Source organism: Marmota flaviventris, chromosome 17 (assembly GCF_047511675.1).
Source record: "Marmota flaviventris isolate mMarFla1 chromosome 17, mMarFla1.hap1, whole genome shotgun sequence".
Classification (NCBI taxonomy): Eukaryota; Metazoa; Chordata; class Mammalia; order Rodentia; family Sciuridae; genus Marmota; species Marmota flaviventris.
The window spans coordinates 60,460,995-60,481,788 of record NC_092514.1 but is presented as its reverse complement, the minus strand read 5'-3'; the positions used below and the strand labels follow the sequence as shown (position 1 = coordinate 60,481,788).

Genomic DNA, 20,794 nt, shown 5'->3' with positions numbered 1-20,794 from the left:
TCAGGACTATTTCTACTTCTTCTGCTCCCCTCAATACAGATTAGGACCATTTCAGCTTCTGTTCACTCCCTCCCTCCCAACATAGGCCAGTGCCTCCTCTGCTTCTGCATTTCATCAGGGACATTACTCAAAATCTGTTTGGAACCAAAGCCCACCCGAGACACGGTGGCCATTGTGTCTATGACCCTAGCTAAAACAGTCATACTCTGGAGCCTGAGCTGGAGAATGGAACTAGGACAACCCCCCACAAGTTTGTGCCCACACCTTGTTCCATCTGAGTGTCTTGGGTTTTGTTTGTTTTTTTTTGTTTTTTGATTTTTTTTTTTTTTTTTACACAAATGGAGCACAACTTTTCATTTCTCTGGTTGTACATGATGTAGAGTCACACCATTCATGCAGTCATACCTGTATATAGGGTAATAATGTCCATCTCATTCCACTATCTCCCTCGCATCTTGTTTTTTTATAACATCCATAACCTGCCCCCCTCAACAGTGATCATCAGAGAAGTGAAAGCTGAGAGAAAAGAGAGGGCTTAGGAGGGAAGAGGAGATGAGGCTGAGTGGATTCCTAGCAGGTTGGGGCTCTTCCCCTGCCCTGCAATAATAGTTCCTTATACAGGAGAGGTAGGTAGTCCTCTGAGCCTACTTTTCCAAGGCTGGCAGTGGGCCTGACCCAGGACTGTCCCTCCCATATACTGTGTGTTTATTTGTGACTGTGACTGGGTGGTGGGAAGGAGAGTGTATAGCAGGCCCTTAGGGACTCATTAAGGTTTCTCCCTCATCCCTGGGGATCCCTGGTGGCGTGAATGTGGTGCCAAGTGGATTGGCTGGCGCCTTTGCCCTTCCTAGAGACAGCAACAGGCCCCCGGGGTATGGTGAGGAGTGACTGTTGGATTGGTTCCTCCAAAGCCCTGGGGCTCTCGGACCAACCCCCAGAAACAGCCAGAGCCAACAACTACAAAAATAAAAGAGTTTATTTCCTATCCAAAAGTGAGCCCAGGGTGCTGGGTGGGAAAGGAAAGCTGGAGACCAGGGCAGGTTTTTGAGAAGTCCAGGTCCTGAATGAGACCAGGTGGATATGGGGAAGAACAGGCTTGGCTGGAGTCTGGGGTTGGGGGCAGGATAGGGAGTGATTCTGGGAATGTTTTGAATTGCTGGCAGCAGAAGAGACCACCTTGAGTGACAGCCTGTAGAGAGACAGAAACAAATGTTGACAGACCCAATCCTAGGGGGAGAAACAGACATTACTGGGCCCCCCAAACACCCAAAGGGCACAAGACTTGGGAACCTACTTTAAGGTAGGGATTGCAAACTCCAATCACACACAGAGACCAGACAAAGAATCCAAACAAGAGAAGCTAACTAGGTATCAGGAGATGATCAAGAAATGTGGGAACTGCTATAAACCTAGCTACTTAGGAGGCTGGGGCAGGAGGATTACAAGTTTGAGGACAGCCTCTGTAACTTAGCCAGGCCCTGTCTCAAAATAAAATAGAAAGGGTGGGAATATAGTTTATGGTAAAGCACCTCTGCATTTAATTCTCAGTATAGGAAAAAAAGAAAAAGAAATGTGGAGCCACAAAGAAATGGGGACTTTAGATCCCATCTAGAGAGAACAGCTGTACCAAACACCAGGTGATTACTGATTATTGACAGATAGATGTTGGCAAAATGTGGCCAGATGTCCTACATTTTTTTTAGAGAAGCTGGAGTACTAGATTTTCATGTGATTCTGTCTTGATTTTTAATGTTGGCAGCTAATTTGTATTTTTGAAAAAACAAAACAAAACAAAAAACCTCTGAGAGCCAAAGAATACATTTCTGGTGGTATCAGTTGGTTTCCTGTGTGTGCTATGGGATGAGGTGGGCCCCTCCAGTCTAGGCTGACAGTGGGAGGTTTAAAGTGTCCTGGGTTGCTTAAATACCAACCAGAATCTGAAACCTAACCCTCTCAAAGTGACACTGCTCTCAGGGTCTCCAGCAAAGGATCCAGGAACTGGGACAGAGACCTCACAGGATCACTGAGCTGTGTCCCAAATGGAGTTCTACTGTCTGTCTCTCTTGCTGAGTCCTGAACTCGCCTCAGCCTTCGTTTCCCAGATTGGATCTGGGGCCCCTACCCATCCCCACTGCTCCCCAATCTCTACCTGCCTCCAAGTCCTGGAGAGAAAATAGGACATCTCATCTGCCCAGCCCAAAGGCACCACAGTCCATCTCATGCCTGCTGGATTCCACGGCCTCAGGTGGCTCCCCTCACAGAGAAAGATGAGGGAAGATTTGGAAAAGGGAACAGGGTCGAGGTGACCACGCTTTGTTAAAAAGTCCAGAGAATCCAGAGCCAACCAGACCAGCTGGTGGCTGCTGACCCCGAGGCAGGAGGCCAAGGGGCCCAGCTCCTCCCTGGATAGCAGGCAGCAATGCCCACCCCAGACAGGCCTGGGCCTGGGGCCGGGGTCAGTGGAATGTGTCTGACCTAGACTGGTAGCTTTGCCTCAGAAGGCTTGGGGTAGGGGGTGAAGCTTCTGGCGTTGGGGAGGGTCCCAGAGGGTCAGGCTCTGAAGGATAGGGGGCCAACATGGAAGGTCTCAGGTCCATCTCCTCTGTTCCCACACTGGCCGGGCAGTGGACCTCAGCAAGCGTAGTATCCTGGAGGTTGGGTGGTGGTCCAGACACACAAGGAGAGATGTGTGGTGGTCTCTGCTGGGGATAAGGAGGGCACGGGGGCCAAGCTGAGACTGCTGGGTGGCCTGGGGGACCCAGCCTGGCCTGCAGCAGGCCCATCACATGCCGCAGCTCCTGGCTCAGCTGAGACACTTCCTGGTTGAGGCGGGAGATCTGTTGAAAACACAGCAAGTTGTTTCACAGGTGCTACAACAATAACCAGACACACCTCCCCTCCCCCTACAGTTTGCAAAGCTCTTCAATAAAAGATCAGGCCACCCTGGGAAGAAAGCAGGGAAGGGGTATTTTTGGACTAGAGGTAAATAACTCAGGCTCTTTCCAAAAAGGATTTTGGGCAGCAGACACTGCGATATTATCCCCTCTCCCTTGCTTTTACAAGATGTAGAAAAATGTGCTCAAAGAGACCCATGTAGCTGTGAAGCAATAGACACATCAAGTGAACCCATCACACGAGCTCAAGTGTTTACATCAATGCTTTTCAAAGTAATGAGTGCAGAATCAATTGAGAAACTTATCAAAATGCAGATTTCTGGGCCTCGCCCTAGACAGCCCAAATTGGGTACGGCCCAGGAATCTGCATTTTAACAGGTGGTTCTGAGAGATACTCAGGTTTGGGAACCACTTGCCTAGAACCTTACAAAACAGGGGCTGGCCTCACTCAGGGCCCAGGACCCGCCCCAGCCCAGGCTCCACCCTCTGGAGTGCCTGATGTTTGTCAGAGCCCAGGGAGAAGGAGTCCCAAGGGCTGGGTCTGTTCACTCTGTCCTGACAGCACTGCAATCTCTTGGGGAGGAGGTAGAGGTAACACCTTGACATAGAGGATCTGGGCTCTTCCCTGTCAGGACTCAGTCATCTAGGCCCAGATCCTCAGGCCTGAAGACCTCTCAGCCTCCCTGTTCTCTGGCCCCAACATACACAGCTGCTAGACCCTCATTTCCCAGAGTTGGGTAAGGGAAAAGGACTTGAGTATCAGATTTAGTTGGATGGCCCCAGGCAGGAGAGAGTCCCGTGGGGGCCAGGGAAGTTGGAGAAGAGGTCCTTTTTCTTTGCAGGCTGGAAACCCTGAGCTAGTTGGAGGGGTCACCAACTGTTACTGAATATCTGTGATGAGCCAGGGACTAGACCAGGCACATATGCACTCTCATCCTTACAACTCTGGGAAAAACATGTTATTATTTTTCCCATTTTTTAGGTGAGGAAAATGAAGTTCAGAGTGGTTATGTGATTCGCCCAAAGTCATCCAGCTAATGTGACTTTCTGAACTCCAGAGCCAGACTTGCTTTCCAATTCAAGGTTGGAGGGGGAAAGCCAGCCCCAACCCACCTCCTGGTTCAGCCTGCAGACCTTTTCCTTCACCTCCTCAGCCTCAGTGGCCAATTCCTGGCTGGGTCTGGTACCTGCAGAATGAGGTGAGGGAATGCAGGCAAGTTCATGAAGCATGAATATCTGAACATACAGCTTGGGTTAGACCCCTCTGTCACCAGGCAGGCAGGGAGCAAGAAAGAGAGAGTTCTGGGGTCAGGGAGCTGACCCTAAATTCCTTAGGCTGGTCGTAAGGCCCTGTAATTTCTCCCACCCTCCCCTGCTCTTCCATGCCTGATCCCACCCCCAGTTCTACACATGGAGCTTCTCTCTGTCATCTGAACAAAACAGCCCTCCGGTTTGCCTGCCTTCATGTCTTTTAACAGTTATGCTGTTCCACCAAAGTCCTACCCACCCTTTAAGAAGCAACTCAAGTGTCCCCTCGTCTCCTATTATACAGTCCTGTTCTTGTCTCAATCACGGAATTTAGCACCTAGTTCTAGAATTGTTTATCTATGTACACTGGTGTCTTCCCACTAGAAAGGGAGCTTCACAAGAGCAAGGGCTCAGTCTGGTTTATACGTGTGTTCCCAGGTGGCGCCTGACACAAGGTCCATGCCTACTGCATGTGGATGGATGGAGGGATGAAAGGATAAATGGATGGGTGAATGTGAGCTGAAGTGACTGCTGCCCCTTACCTGTAGAGGGGGCCTGCAAGCGGGGCCTTGGGGGCTCAGCCCTCCTGCTGAACCGGAATGTAGGGGCCTCAGCTGTGCTGCCAGAGTCCTCAATGCCATCCACTATCCTGAGGATGGGGCAGTACTCATCAGCCCCGTGGGGAAGGCACAAGGGCCAAAACAAAGCAGGCGGAGAGCGAACGGGGCAGCAGAACCGGGGAGCTGGGAAGAGCAGTGGTCAAAGCAGGATGGGGCTGTAAGCTGTAGTTGAAAGGGTAGGGTGGGCCAATGGGGCAGAGATAGGAAGGAGCACTGGTTGGAATGCTAGGGATGGAGGCCATAGAAGGTTCTGGAAGCCATCAGGGATATGGGAAAGGCAGGGAAGGCTGGCATCTCACCGGGGACTGAGGTCCGGAGGTCCAACGGTTCCCAGTGGGGGAATGAGAAGCTGGGGAGGCTTCCAGGCAGTAGTGCACCTGGGGGGGGCATGTGGGGGAGGGCTCTGGCCCCGGCCAGCCAGGGCAGGGGAAGTTGATGGGGACAGGGAAGGAGAGGAGACAAGGGCTGAGAAGGGGGGCAGCTCTTCACCCAAAAGGCTGACCAAAGAGCCCCGGGGCCGGGCTGGGCTGAGATTGGGCAGCAGGAGAGGCCGTCGGGGTCTGGGACCACCCCCAGACTCCGTGCCACCCTCAGCTTCTGTGATAGATGGTAGAGTCTTGTCTGAGGAGGAGCCAAGACTGTCCGAACGAGGCTATGGACAGAGGGTGCAGCCAATGTCACAAGAAGGTGAACAACGGACCCCTTGACTAGGTGGTCACAGCCTTTTCACTACCACATGCTGCCCCCCCCTTCCCTTTCCCTTCTCCCTGCATCAGAGAAGCCAAGGGAAGGAGGCCTCACTCCCCACCTCTTCCCAGAGCAACCTCACCCCCACCCAGGAAGGAGGGTGTTACCTGGGAGAGGCGAGGGGATCGGGAAAAACGGCTAAGACCCTGTGGGGACATGGGGGGGATTCAAGTTAACTCCCACTTCCCCAGTTCCCTAGTGCAGCCCCTCCTAGTCCCACCCAACAGTGTTAAGGGGTTGAGAACTGTGGGGTCTTTTTGTGGAATCGAGTCAGACACCACAAACTCTGACTTGGAGGAATCCTAAGTAGCAAAGGGAGACTGAGAAGTAGCAGACAAAAGCCCCTACCAAAGGTTGGGGCTGGGGATATAGCTCAGTTGATAGAGTGCTTGCCTCACCAGGCCCTGGGTTCAATGCCCAACACCACCACCAGGAAAAAAAAAAAAAAAGCCTAGGGTATAAAATCCAGGCCAACCCAGCCTGAAACAAAGTAGGCTCAGGAGACATTGGGACAACAATGGAGAAGAAGAGGCCTCAGGGTGGTGGCAATTCAGGGAGGGATATGAAGGAGAGGCACTGTGGAGGACTGAAGTAGTGTGGGTTGAGGCCGAGGGGTGCTCAACAGACATGGGCAGCAGAGATGGTCCAAGGGCTGGTGATGGCCAATGCAGCAGTGGGTTGGAAGATATTAAGCAGGTAAAGAAGGTGCCTGATGTTGAGAAATGACATTTTCAGGGTAGAAGGAGATGCCTGAGCCTCTCTGAGGCTGAGGGAGATCTGCTTTGAAGGAAGGGAACTTGGAGTGGGTGGAGGCCATAAGAGTTCTACATACATTGGTGTCAGAACCCTGACGCAAGTTGAAGGTAAGGTCCCGGGGCAGGCCAGCCCGGAAGGCAGCCCCGTACTCAGGATACAGCCGCAGGACCTCAGCCAGCCCTCGGCTGCTCAGCTGCTGCAGGCCACAGTAGGTCAGAGCTTTCACGTCAGCGCTGGTCTTCAGCACACAGCTTGGGCCTGCTCCCGACCCAGTCTCCTGCCCAGGCTCAGGGATATCTGCCCCAATCAGGTCCCCCTTCCCTGTGAGTAAAGGATGGGGACAGTCAGCTGGGGCAAAGGAACTAATAGGATATCAGTGGGAGGTAGTCAATGGGTTAGAGATGCTCAGTGCATTTGAAGGATGGTCGAAGGTGGGTCAATCAAGAGGACTGGTGAATATAATCAATGGAACTGAGAAAAGGTTGAATGAAGAATGACTGGTGAGGTTGGGAGAAAAATCTATGGGGATGTGAGCTGGAGGAATGATCAATAGAATTAGGTGATCAATGAAGAATGACCAGAGAGGTCAGTTAAAAGGAAAGGTCAATGGAGTTTTGGGCCAACAGGGAAGGGGCAATGGAATTGGGAAATGGTACAATGGTAAAGGATTGATTGACTTGAGGGACAGTCATTGGAGAAAGATGGATAGGTTGAGGGACAGCCAAAGGCATTAGGAGAGAGTGGGAGGGGAATGGTCAAGAGGGACGGTAATAGGGTGAAAAGACCCAGTGTGCTCCTCAACTGCATTCCAGATATCCATTAGAAGCATCCCATTACCTAGACTCCTGGCCATCCCCAAGCCCTGTGGAAAGTTCCATGGTAGGTGGTGGGTGATGAGGGGTCCTCACCCAGGATGGCCAGCACCATGTTGTCTCGGAGCACCTCCAGCGAGCCGGAGCAGACGTAATAGTGTGCCTGCAGCGCATCCCCACAGCGCAGCAGGTACTCGCCCGGAGCACAAAACGAGGTCTTGATGTGCAGGGAGAGGGCCCGCAGGCAGCCCCTGCTTGCTGCTCCAAATAGCGGTAGCTGCAGGATCTCCCGATTCAGGTGCATAGCAATGTCAGCTCTCAGCTCGTCTGGGAAGTCACGCAGTAACTGCATAAGGGGCATAGGTCATTCTGGCCATCCCCCTGCAACTATTACTTGAGTCTACAAATGTGTTACACTGTCTTCAAGGCAAGGGTGCTAATTTGCCCTTGCTTTGAAGTCACCCATTAGAGATCTTCAGGAGATTTTCGTGTGTCTAACCTCACAGGTGCTTGCTGATGACCTTCCAACCTCACTTCTGGGACAGAAACCAGGCTTTATCCCTTTTGTCCATTGCATATGGCTACCTACACACATTGGTCCCTCATGTGTCTTGGTTACTGAACCCTACAAAGTCAAGAGCCATCCATGGTAGGAATGGCTTCAACTGGAGTCAGGAGACTGAGTCAACTTTGCTCTTAAATCCCTGAGGACTTTGGTCAATCGATTTCCTCTCTCTAGGCCTCAGTATCCCCATCTGTAAAAGGATGATGCTAGATCTTGAACATTACCAATGATCTCCCAGGGCCAAACTTACTGTCTATATTTTTGTCCTCATATTATTGCCCCTTGGCCACTCTGGTTTATTGACCTTTCCCTCTTGTCTCCTCTGGGTCCTTGAAGGACTCCCTCCCATTTCTCTTTCCATCTCTCTGGCTGCCCCTTCCTTGTTTCCTCCCAGACTCCTTGCTTGGCTCATCCCTCAGCTTGCTTCTCACTTGCCAAGATCTCCCTGCATCATGGCAACCAGCTCCTGGCTTCCCCTATACCTGTGAGTCCTGAGCCCCAACATGGGGTCCAGACCTATATTTCCAACTACTCTCTGGGCAACCTCCACCTGGATCTCCCACAGGCACCACACCCTCTTCGTGGCCTAAGCCTGGACTCTCACCCTCACTCCTAAGCTCAGTCTTCCTCCTGTAAAGCCTCCATCTCACCCTTCTGTCCAAGCCAGACAACTGGGAGTCACTGTGAGTTCCTTTTCTGCAACCATCTGGAAACCACCCAGTCCTAGGGATCCTTCCCTCAGAAGTATCATACCAACTAATTCCCTTCTTCGTCCCCGTGCCATGTCCAGCCTAAAGATTCAGCAGGATAAAATTTAAACTCAAAGCCATCCATGCGCTGAGGCTACAGCCTCCCCAGTCCCAGCTGACACTCCTTCCCGCCTCGCCCCCACAGCATTCGCACACTCCTGAAACCTCTCTCAACTACTTGCAGTTCCCTGAAGGAACAAACTCTGCTCTTTCACCAACGCTTCCTGCTCTGTGTTCCCGTTTTCTTTTCTTTTTCTTTTTTTGCCTGGAATGGCCTTCCTGTTAGAAGGCTGATTTCCTTCTTGTTCTTTATGATGTCCCCTCTCCTGGGCTACCTTCCTTACTCTGGGCCCAGACCCAACAAGGGCCCTACTGCACCAACATCCTCCTGCATAGTACTAGCCACAGCCTGGTTTTCTGTTTACCCATCTCCCTCTGCCACCATTCTAAGGACAGGGGCTGGATGTAATCATCTCTAACCTCCCTACTTCCTGCACTGAGGTCCCAGAGCAGGTGCTCAGGAAACATGGTCTGAGTGGAGAATGGCATTAGTGCAATCCAAAGCTCCCTTTTGGCTCCCATATTCAAGTGCAAGGGAAAAAGGATTTGGACTTAGTTTGGGTGCAGTGCCTTTGGGAAGAGCACTCCCCTCCCTGGGCCTTATCTGCCTCCATTCCAAACCTGGAGAGGCAGTGGCCCAGTTCCCCCTGCACTGCCACATGTAGGACCTGGGCTGAGACCGGGAACCCCAGCTGTACTACCTCATTGGCGTCGATGCCACTGTTGACCGCCCACGTGGTCTGGAAGTATTCAAGCATGCGCTGCTTGAGGGGGCGCGGCAGGCGGTGCACACGGATGAAGTCCTTGAGGTCCTTCATACGACTATGGTACAGCGAGCGGCGTGAGTACATGCGCTGGATGATGGCTGTCACGTTCCCGAACACTACGGCATGCATCAGCGCTGCGGCAGTGATAGGCAATGTGTCAGGGGCCGCCACCCCTGAGGTGCCCCCCCCCCCCCCCCCGGTAGCCTCCCCATGCTCTCACACCCATCCTGCCCTGGAAGGGTCTGCGAGTCCAGGAGAGCAGCAGGCTCCCACATGCCCAGCTGGCATTGGATGCAGGAAATAGGGGGGTGGGTCACAGAGGCGTCAGACTGGAGGCTCCTCCATGATCCCCCCATTAAGTCATGAACTTGGGTTCCCCATTGGTTCAAAAGAGGCCACGGCTCTTTGTGGACTCAGTTGTGGGCACTGAGGAAACGTTAGTGAAATGAATACACCACGGTCAGGACTCGAGTGGACAGTTTGCTGTCCCTGGGCCTCAGTTTCCCCATGGGCACACAGGGCTTTGCAGGGACCCCAAGCATGGTGGGCTTGTGTTCTCACCACCAATGAGCATAGTGCAGATAGAGAAGATCTTCTCCGCGTCGGTGTTGGCGCACACGTTGCCGAAGCCCACGCTGGTGAGGCTGCTGAGCGTGAAGTAGAGCGCAGCGATGTAGGCGCTGCGCCGCGACGGGCCGCCCGCCGAGCCGTTCACGTAGGGCACCTCCAGCCGCTTGCCCAGCTCATGCAACCAGCCTGCGGGTGGAGGGAAGGAGGGAGGCCCGATGGCGTGAGCGGCAGAGAACCGAGTGTCCCTGAGCTGCCTGTGCTCGACCTTGGGCAAGTATTTACAGAGGCAGAGGAAAGCAGGGCCCGTTTTCGAGGGTTGCCACAGAAAATAAACAGAGCAGCCTATGCCCAGGCATCGCCAGGGTGAACTGGCTACAATCGCAGTTCAAGGCTACCACTCCCTACACTTCTGACTGTTCGGGTGCCCCTTCAACTCTTTTTGCTGTGTGCCTCCCTGCCGTGGTACAATCTAGAGGGGATAGAGAATTAAGTAAATCGTCACTGGTTTGCGGAGAGTTACTGAAGCATAGGCTGTGTTAATTAAGAATCATAACAGATGAGGGAGAGCCAACTCAGTCAGCAGTTGGGGGTGGGGATTCCTGAGGGTTACCTTAGGACAGGGCATTTTACTTGAGATTGCAAGGAACAGAAAACTCACCTAGGTGGAGAAGAGATGAGAGAGAAGAGAGGGCAGATCCCAGGGAGAAAAACATGTTCAAGGCCCAGAGAGAAAAGCAGTAAGTCTTAGGTCCAGGAGGGAGGCCAGAGTGGCTGCAGCCCAGAGAGCATGGGACACAGGGAGGGCCGTGGGAATAGGGGGTGCCGGGCTGTCCAGGGAGTGCAAAGGGTGTGGACTTCATTTAAGGGCAGTGGGAGCCACTGGAAGAGTCCAAGCCAAGGGTGTGGCAAGTCAGCATTGATTCTTGGGAGACCACTTTGGCTTAGTGAGAAGGGTAATTGAGAAGGGATAAGTTACCAGCAGGGAGATAGTAGGAGGCCATTGTAGAAGCCCAGGTAAGAGAGGGGGTGAGGGAAGGGGCAAAAAAGATGGAGAGAAGAGGCCAGACCCAAGGAATACTGAGAGGTAGTATCTGACATGGTGGGCCGGGTGTGGGGTGAAGGACAGGAGGTATCAAGGACAATTCCTCAAGATCTGACCTGCCCTCTAGGGGAACATTGAGGGCTAGCTCCTGGTCAGTGGCCTTTAAGCCTAGATAAAGAGGAAGTGATAGGGACAGGCCAAGCTCTTTCTGAATCTTTGCATATGCCACTTCCTTTGTCCAAAATACAATCCCCCACCATCAGAGTGTTTCCCACACTGTGTTTTGGTCACTTATCGCTGACTTACTTCCCTGCTATGCTGAGCTTCCTCGAAAGGCAGAGCCCTTGACTTTATTCCCATGCCTGATCCAGAAGGAGCTCACGGCATGTATGCTGAATGAATGGGGGATCGTGGTTTGGGGGGTGGTGAGTCCTGATGGTGAGTATCAGTTTGGGGATCAGGCAGGACAGGTAGGAAGTCTGGGGTTGGTGGCTCACCAATGTCCCAGAGCAGCGGGTCATTGGCCTCCATCTCCCGGCGCCCGATGACATACCAAACGCAGGCCATCCAGTGAGCAAGGAGTGCAAAGACGGACATAAGCAGCGTGAGCACCACAGCGCTGCACTGCGAGTACCGCTCCAGCTTCTGCAGCAGGCGCAGCAACCGCAGCAGCCGCACTGTCTTCAGCAGGTGCACCAGCGAGGTCTGCAGGGGTGAGGGTGGTGGCCCGGGGAGGATGTCAGCAGGCACGCCTCCTCAGAGCCCTCACATAGCCCTGGGTCCCCACCCAGGCCCTTCCTGCCAAACACCCTGGAGACAGGTGAGGCTGCAAAAAGAAAAGTATCCCTGGTGTCCGGAGAAAATAGCCAGGAAATGCAGTGGGGAAAGAGCATATTTAGCCCCCAGGTAAGGACTTCCTGTGTATGCCAGACCCTGTGCTAAGCATCTGTCGTTCTCATAAAAAAAATGTGTGCTTTTGGTTTGATTATCATTGTTCCCAATTTGCTGATGAATAAACTAAGGCTCAGAGAGGCTAATGATTTGTTCAATGTCACAGACAGGAAAAAAGGAGCTGAGACTCAGATATTGGCTGACTGACAGCAAAGTGGGGTGGTTCAGGAGCCAGTCCGAATGATCTCTTCAAGAACCCTGCTCAAAGTTCCAGTGTCCTAGGCACCATCAACTGTGGGCAAGAGCTGTTTGTCACTGGTGGGCAACTGACACAGAGAAACATGGTGGGGAGGGAACAGGCAAGAAGTTTCAGGACTAGAAAAGGTTAGGGACCCTTCCCTCTGTGGATCAGCTGCAGATGACAAGGAGAGCAGGGATTGAGGGCTCCTGGGCTAAACTAGAGGTGGATGGAGCCAGTGGCTATTAGTCCGGGTCCTGTGAGCATTCACTAATACTACCCCAAGTGCTATTATTATTATTATTATTATTATTATTATTAAGCAGTATTGATGCTTGAACACAGGGCCTTGCTGTGCTAGGCGAGTGCTCTACCACTGAGCTATACCCCAACCCCCAGACTCCTATTTTCATTATAATAGTTATTACTTCAATTTGCTCTTCCAATCTTGGAGATGGGAAGCAGGTGGGGGCTCATTTTGTGGGTGAGCGCAGCTTGGCAGCTGGAGCTGGAGGCTCTGGGATGTGATGTGAAGACCCCTACTGCCCTAGCAGGGGCCTCTCCAGGAGCGTTCCCCACAGCCCCGGCCCTACACTGCTCCTGGACCACCTCATGCCATTTTCTCTCATTTTAGGTGAAGGAACTGGAAAGGAGTTGGCCTTGTTTCTCCCGTGTGAGCCATGGGCTCTCCCCAGCCCCCAGAGTTCTTGGCTCCAAATTTGAGTCCTTTAGGGATTCTCCCAGTCACCTGCCCCGGGGGCCTCACACCTTTAAGAATCCTCCTCGGAATCTCTTCAAACTGGTATGTCCCTGGTTTAACTCTAAGTCTCTGGCTCTGTTGGTGCCTACACCTCCTCTATTTCCACTCTCTCTCTCTCTCTGGCCCCTCAGCATTGATTCTCATCTCCCCTAAACCACTCACTTAGGTACCCAGGTTACCTGGGAGGTGGGTATACCAGACTACTAGACTTGGAGTCTGAAGATCTGGTTCTAATCTCCTGCCTGCCACTGCTAACTGTGTGACCTCCAACAAATTGCTTAACCTTTCTGAGCCTCTTGTCAACACCTGGAGAAGACAGACAAGAGAACCTTTCCTGAAGAGTTACAGTGAATCTCTCATTTGATGATATGAGTGAAAGTAGTGAGCTCTAAAGTGTTCCCGAAGGTATCTGAGAAAGGAGGACTGCGTGAGAGAAGGGCAGAGGCTCCTGCAGCTCTGGCTCTCCCCTAAGGACAGCCATCTGCCAGGCTGACACTGCCTGGTGGGCACAGAGGGATGGATGCATGCCTGGGGATGGGTAGGGAAGCCCTGTTCAGAATGGCCGGAGCCTTGGGGAGACTTACACACACACACACACACACACACACACACACACGTGTGTAGGAGCATGCACACACATGTGCACTGCCAGGAGAAGAGGCCCACAGCCCGTTGGCGGCTAGTTAAATCCGGCTGCGTGTAGGTGGTTTCCTGCTATAGCTGAGTGCAGCAGGGAGAACACAGGGAAGCTGCTCTCCACCTCCCCTCCCAACAGCCAAGGGGGGCCTAGGGACACAGGGTGGGACTGCCTCACCTGGATTCCAGGAGACCTACTATCTGCTGACCTGGTGTGTGCCAACCACTTAGGGCATCTCCAGGCAGTCCCAGGTGAGGACCCAGGTCCTGGAATGCTGGGTCTCCAAACCCACCCCATAGCCTCTACCTCCTGGGCTTGACTTACTGCACTCCCCCAACTGCTCTCTCTCCTCGTCTCCTGCCAGCCAAATCCTACTCACGGTTTAAGGCCTAGCTCTGCTCCCACCTCCCTCAGGAACCCTGCCTGCCCAGACCACCCCAGCCTCTGCCCAGTGGGTGCTCCTGCCTCCTGGGCACTGGCCAGCTTTCAGATCATGTTTGCACAGGGTCATGTTCCATCCTGGATCTCCAAGGTCAGTCCAGTTCCCATGCAGCAATACCCGGCCCCCATCTTCTACTCCCATTCACCCTCTTCTGTCCCTGATGTCCCCCTCACCTACACAGAGACTTGGAGACTAAATCCTTGTCCCTTTTCCCCACAGTGACCATGCCCCACATAGTGCTTTGCAGACAGCTAAATGCTCATCATTTGTTTGTTAAATAAAAAATGTGAAAAGTACCACTCATCTGGCATCAGACCAATGCCGCCTTGGTAGCCATAGTTAGCTTTTCATTTGTCTCAGCTTCCCTCAAAGATTGTGAGCTGAGCTCTCCAAAAGCACAGACCCTCTCAGATCCTTTCCAGTACCCAGCCCAGTACCTACAGCAGGTGGCTGATGAAAGTTTGCAGATGGGTTGATGGGAAGGAATACATCTGAGTTTGGGATTGATGCTTTATTGGGAGATTCCATGCAGAAGTTCAGAGGCTAGGGCACATGGTTGGATGGGGGTCACTCACCACGGTGATATTGAAGACATAAAGCAGGTCAAAGGGCAGAGCGGCGATAAGATCCACAAAGAACCAGGTGGCTAGGTAGTGGAGGCCAATGGAACGAGGAGCAGAGATCACCTGGCCGGATTGGGACACATAGGTGGTACGGAAGTTCAGGATGATATCTGAGGGAGCAAGAGGTTTTTACTAAGCAGCCTTGGCCTGCAAAAGCAGGCCAAAGGATCAAGGGGCTGGGGAAGATGGGAATGAACCTTGGAGAACCCAGTATGGAGGAGGAAGCAGGAATGGAGAAAGATTGGGCTCTGGCTGGTCCTTAGAAAGGTGAGGTCACAAGGCTGAAGGCTAACAGGGGCAAGGCACACAATCAATGAAAGACCCAGAAAGGGATAGGTCTGGGTCCTGCAGGCCCACGATAGAGGGAGGCTGGGTTGAATGGTTCCCCACAGCCCACCCTCCAGGGTCAGCAAGGCAGGGGGTCTGACCCAGGATGAAGAGCATCTCCACAGCGATGTCACTGACAAGGGTGTGTCGTGAAGTGATGGGAGTGTCGTCATCGCCTGAGAAGCAGACGTTGTAGGGGACGGTGACCGCAACATAGAAGGTGGCAAGGAGGATGAGACCATCCCAGACAGCTTTGGGGACGCTGTAGTGGAGGAGGAGACAGCGGGATCCCCCCACGGAGGCCACCTTGTACTCAGGCACTGATGGCTTTGGCTCAAACACATTCTAAAGGGAGAGAGATGGCAGTTGGGGACTCTTAGGGGGAAAAAGAGCCAAGGCTGAGGGAAGGGAGGGGCAGGGGATGGGGGAAGGGCGATGGTGGGTATTTCAAGGGCAACCATGAGAGTCTGAGATAGAATGTGTGGAGAGAGATTCTGAGCCTAGCACCTGACATTTCCTTCTCTCTGTTAAGCTACTGCCCAGACCCCCTTTTTAACCAGTCATATTTTGTGGGGAGTATCTATAAGGATTGACTCTCACCCTACTTGAGAATGAGGTTATGACAAATCGGATGCAAGCCCTAGCTTAAAGGGTCACTAATTCTCCCTTAAATTCCTCCTGGGTTTTGGAGTCCTGGTGGGTGACGGGCATGTCCTGAGGGGAGGGGAGGCTAGCACCACGTACCACACTCCCTAGATCCTTAACAGACTATAGAGAGGAGACTCCATCCCCTGGCTTTATCAGGATCTTTGGAGGTGGTGCTCAGGGCAAGATGCCAGACCCACAAAAACGGGGGCTTTCTCCCTAGGACCACAGCAGCTTGTGATTTTAACCATTTCCCCACCCAGCCCACTGATATAACCTCATTGTTCAGGGTGAGATAATGTAATACTGCTAGAGCCTCATCCCTGTCATATCACTGGAGAAATGTCAGTCACCTAAGGAAGCAAGGAGGTGTGGGGGACTATGGGATGGAGCAGAGGGTAGTATAAGGGAAGTGGGTGGACAGAGGAATGAGCCAGTGGAGAGAGATTGCAGGCAGGGAAACAGGGAGACAGTAGCAAGGAATTAAGGCTGGATGACTTGGCAGATGTTGGATGGGGGGGACTCACATTATTGGCCTTGATGCTTCCCTGGCCCCGGCGACCAAAGTGACCAGTCAGTCGGTGTAGGACAGTCCGATTCTGCCTCCTGGTGGACCGAAGTTTTGAGCTGGCTCCCCTCCGACCAAGGGAGTTTTCTGTTGGGAAGAAGGGCATGGAGATAGGTTGGGACACATCTCAGGATGCTGTGTGGGAGAGGTCTTATGTGACCTTAGGCAAGGACTTCATGCCTCCTGCCCAGGCTTGCAGTTACCATGATTACTGTCCCCATGGGCTCCTGGAGGGTCAAGTCCTGGGCCTCCACTTTGAGTGATGTCCTTGAAAGAAAAGAGGAACAGCACAACTTCCCCCATCTCATTCTTGATGGGCATCATGTCCAGGAGACACCAAAAGGCTGAGCCTGTGGGCATGGAGAGAGGGAGGGAGGAGTGAGTAGCCTCATGCCACATCTTTCTCCCTGGTCCCCCTTGTTTGCTGGACATAGTCAAAGGCCTTCTTTGGAAGGTTTACCTTCCTTTTGGGAGATGGAAGGGACCCCAGAGATTTTGTTGATTAATTTTTTTCATTTTCCAGATGGGGAAATAAAAGTCCAGAGAGGGTTAGGAATGCACTCAGTCCCATAGTCAGCTTGTAACAGTATGAGGAGCGCTCCTAGGCTTCTACTATGCCCAGTGCACTCTGGGTGAGGTCTGGGCAGGGCTACAGGGCTGGTTGGGCCTCTCACCATCCTTTCTGTAGAAGCAGATTTCAGCTCGGTGCTCCTGGTGGCCCTCCAGGGCTTTGTGCAACCGCTGTAGGGCTGGCTCACTGGTCTCTGGGCCATAGAGGAACCGGCAACTGCAGGTTTTCTGCATGACCTCAGTACGGCCGTAGCCTGTGAGTTCACAGAAGCCGTCGGAGCAGTAGACGATGGGAAAGCCTCGTGGACCCTGTGCGTTGGCCAGGAGGAAGTTGCTGTCTGTGGAAGGTAAAGGTCAAGGTAAGTCCAGGCCAGGAGAAGAACTAACTTCCGATGGGCCCCAAGTTGTAGCTAGGGGTCACTGAACCAGCTTCCTGGGCTTCCATGTGGTTCCTGATCCTCCTTTGGGATATTCTGAAATAAGGACAAGAGATAGATCAAAGGGATAAAAACTCAAGCCTAGAAATGAGGCAGGGATACTAGAAGGTTGGAGAAGAAATCCCAAGAGGCCATGTGGTCCATCCCCCTGCCTTCAAGCTGGTGAGGTGTGACTGTAGAAGGCAGCTTAGCATGGTGGGTAAGAGCATGGACTACAGTACACTTCCCTGCCACTTACTGACTGTGACCTGTGTTAATTACATTTCCTGTGCCTCAGTTTCCTTATCTGTAAAGTGGGACACAATGTACCTTCCTTGCATGGTTGTTGTGAGAGTTACATCAATTCATTTGGGGAGGACATGCCCTGGCATTTAGTAAGTGCTACTGTGAGAAGGTAAAATGATTCCCCCACATTCACTCAGCTTTGGAAGGACATCCATAGCCACCATCCTGTTATGCTATTATAGGGAGCAGGGCAAAGATTCTGATGACATCACACCCTTTTATTGTTAGGAAACCAAAAGGCAGAAATTTTCCAAACTCATAAATTTCCTTAGTGTGGGGGTAAGACAGTGATGAGAAGTGTCCTCATTCCTGTCTTCCAGGAAAGGTCCACTTTTAAGCATTCCTTTAGCTATTTTCAGGGGATCTGCCCCCACTGCTCAAAGTCAGACTGGGGAGGGCAATGAGAGTGGCATTTCAGCAACCTCCAGAAGCAGAACCTGAGCTGGCCCCCTCTTGCTCCAATGGGTGGGAGGTTGTGGGTCATCCAGGGACACAATCACTTGAGGGATGGGCCCTAAGACACAGCTAGTTCTGGGGCCTTAGGAAAGGTGACTTTCAGGGAGTGGGATGGCTGACGGGGACACTAAGGGTGCCTGGGAGGCACTGGGCCCTGGGCGCAGCCTTCTTCTTCCATCCCAGGGCCCGTTGCCTCGGTGATGGGCGCTATGGAAACAAGGAAGGTGTGTGTGGGGGGAGGCGGGTAGGGCACCGGCGGCTCGATTTCCGCCCTCGGGTACCGTTCCGCCACCCTCCCGATCCAGGTCAGGGTTCCCTAGGCGGGCAGGGGGAGATCTCTGGGCTTCAGAGTAGAGAGAGGGAATGGCGGGAGAAGAGGCCGGAAAGGAGTTGTGTGGCTGTCCAAGGTGCTGAACCTGGGACCCGAGCTCCGGTGGGCGAGCTGGGAGTTCCCTCCATCGCAAGGACCGCCCCCTCCCGCCTCAACCATCTTAAACACAGACGCCCCACGATTTGGAGGCGTGTGACCTTAATCCATGCTAGGTCCTGCCGAAGTCTGATCTTTTCACCTTTTTGTGGGGTAAAAGGGAGCTGGAATCGTCTAGGAGTCGTCCCTAGAACGCCCGGCCACTTCGTTTCACCTCCAGGTCTCAGATAACCCCCCATACACGCCTCCAAGCCCAGCTCTGCCCGGAAGTAGGTGATTCTCAAATCTTCTCTCAGTTTTGCCGCCTATAGAGCCTCTGGTGTCTCCAGTCACACCTCCTAACCTTGACCCTCCCATCTTCCCTGAGCTCTTGGCCCTTTCCCCTCCTCCCCTCAAAGGGCGCTCCGCTCCCTGTTTCTTCACCAGGCTTCAGGAGTCCCTCGACCCTTAACTCCATTCTCTCTCCTCGACTTCACCACATCCAGGAGACCTGACCTGGCCCTAAGGATACTTGGCCCCCAGCTTGAACCTCCAGCCGCAGCCTCCGCCCCACTCACGCGTGCCGTCAAAGCGGGTGGCGATGGTGTCCAGGAAGGTGTTTTGCGGGGCCAGCAACCCCTTCATGACCGGCATGGCCTCGGGGCGAGGGTTCGAGGCGCTGAGCGATCAGCGCGGCCGGGCCGGAGGGGGCGCGCTGCCGGCGGGACCTGGGCACCCCATGCGCCCGCCTGCCTCCGTCCCTCCCTCTCGCCGCCGCTGCCGCAGCAGCCGCCTCTCTGCTCTGAACCCAGTAGCTCTGAGCTTCGCTCGGCGCCGCCCCGGTCCCCCCACCTCCCTGCGGGTCAGGTTCTTTCCCCTGGGCTCGGCCCGCTCCCGCCACGTGCCTCACACGGGGAGGGGCCACCAGCGATACCAGCACCCCTCCTCCCAGAGGGGATCGGCCCACGCGTGTCTCTCGGGGAAAGAATTGGAGACACGCCCACCGGGAGGGGAGGCCAGAAGTGGTGGGGCAGGGCTTGGTTAGCAGACACGCCCTCCTGCCATGGTGGCCACGCCCCCACGTGTGGTTCCCTGGCTGTTCCTGTGGCTCCACCCCATGGGTTTCCCCCGCGTGCTGCCCACGCTTTTGGTATCCGATACACAGTGCCGCCTGCCGGAGTTGGGATATTTCACAGCATTCCCCCTGTGCTCCAGTGTCAGATACCAAGGGTTAAGAGGCTAGTTTTGTGGATGGGAATACACAGGGGATGATTTGGAACCCCAACTCGTAGGAAGCGCAGGTAGCTCTTGCCTTCTGCCTCATCTTACGTAGGGCACCCTGGCAAGCTCTACTTCTGAGCACAGCAGGCTGAAATGAAAAGAGTTTTGGAGTCCGCCACATAGAATTCTAGATCTGGACACTATTTGTCTGACAGCCTTTCAGAGACTTGCTTTCCTCATCTGTAAAATGGAGCTCATAATTCTTACCTTATGCAATTATTGTGAGTATTTTGTAGCTTAATGTCTATCATTGGCACAAATGAGTGTCTTGAAGGGGGAGTGCCTCTTGTTCTCCCTCTTCTTACAGTCCTAATTTAACTCACTTTCCTCTGCTGCCTTTCAGGTGGAAGAGAATCTGGGAGGCAAGTTAGGGATAGCCAAAGGTAGTTTTGAAGTGTAGAACAGAGACACGGTTTGCAAATCTTCAAGAGTGCACAGGTGAAAATTCTTTTTTCTTTCTTTAATACCAGGGATTGAACATAGGGTCTATGCACACTCTAGGCAAGCACTCTATCACTGAACTACATCCCCAGCCCATGAATTAGAGTCTTTAATTTTCTCCAGGAGGACCCAGTATAGCCACAAGAGAAAATTAGAAAACCCAGACACAAAACTTTTTCACTACCTAAGCAGAAAATTATTGGGAAAGCAGAATTCTATAGCTGAGTGTGGTTGCTTCCTGGTTGCTTCCTGGGACAAAGCAGCTTAAGCCAGTAAAAATGGGAACCTGGATGAGCAGTTTAAATGCCTCCCTCCAGTCCCCTCTCTGGATTTAAGCTGGGCATCATCTGGGATGTTAGATTGCTAAAACGTATTACATATTTTTGTCTTTACTTTTGAATGTCATAATAGTTTCCTGGGCTGCCATAACAAGTTACCACAAAGCAGGTGGCTTAAACAATAGAAATCTATTGCTTCACCATTCTGGAGGCTAGATGTTGAACCAAGATCAAGGTGAAGGCAGGATTGATTTTCTCCAAGGTAGATTGATTTTCTGTAAGGTAGAATCTGTTGCATGCCCCTCTCCTAGCTATTGGCAATCTTTGGTGTTACATAGCTTGTAGATGCATCACTCCAATCTCTACTTACATGTTAACCTGGATTCTTCCTGTGTGCATTTCTGTGTTCAAATTCTTCCCTTTTATAACACGACTTATACTGAATTGGAAGTTTACTCGATCCTAGTATGACCTCATATTAACTGATTACATCTGCAAGGAGCCCTGATTCCAAATACTGTCACATTCTGAATGCTAGGGGTTGGGACTTAAACATGTTAATTTGGGGAAACGGGCATCTTTGGCTAGAGTTGCAGAAAAACCTTGCCTCACCTCTGTTTAAAATCTTTTTATGACTTCCATTACTGCAGAATAAAGCTCAAAGCCTGATGATTTGTGA

The 20,794-nt window shown here is 52.6% G+C and overlaps 1 protein-coding gene across 1 annotated transcript; it reads right to left on the bottom strand.

Annotated features, from left to right (window-relative positions):
* Positions 1–958: 958 nt before the first annotated feature.
* On the bottom strand, positions 959–18,911 carry Kcnh4 (potassium voltage-gated channel subfamily H member 4). Its single transcript, XM_027947199.2, has 17 exons — positions 18,694–18,911; positions 16,636–16,869; positions 16,165–16,311; positions 15,921–16,048; positions 14,850–15,093; positions 14,374–14,531; positions 11,328–11,535; positions 9,780–9,974; positions 9,153–9,352; positions 7,174–7,423; positions 6,342–6,586; positions 5,617–5,655; positions 5,062–5,414; positions 4,685–4,791; positions 4,008–4,081; positions 2,150–2,837; positions 959–1,189 (listed from the first exon to the last, which is right to left on the bottom strand). The coding sequence occupies exons 1-16, from the start codon at positions 18,767–18,769 to the stop codon at positions 2,457–2,459; spliced, it is 3,039 nt and encodes a 1,012-aa protein (XP_027803000.2). The 5' UTR covers positions 18,770–18,911; the 3' UTR covers positions 959–1,189; positions 2,150–2,456.
* Positions 18,912–20,794: the final 1,883 nt, after the last annotated feature.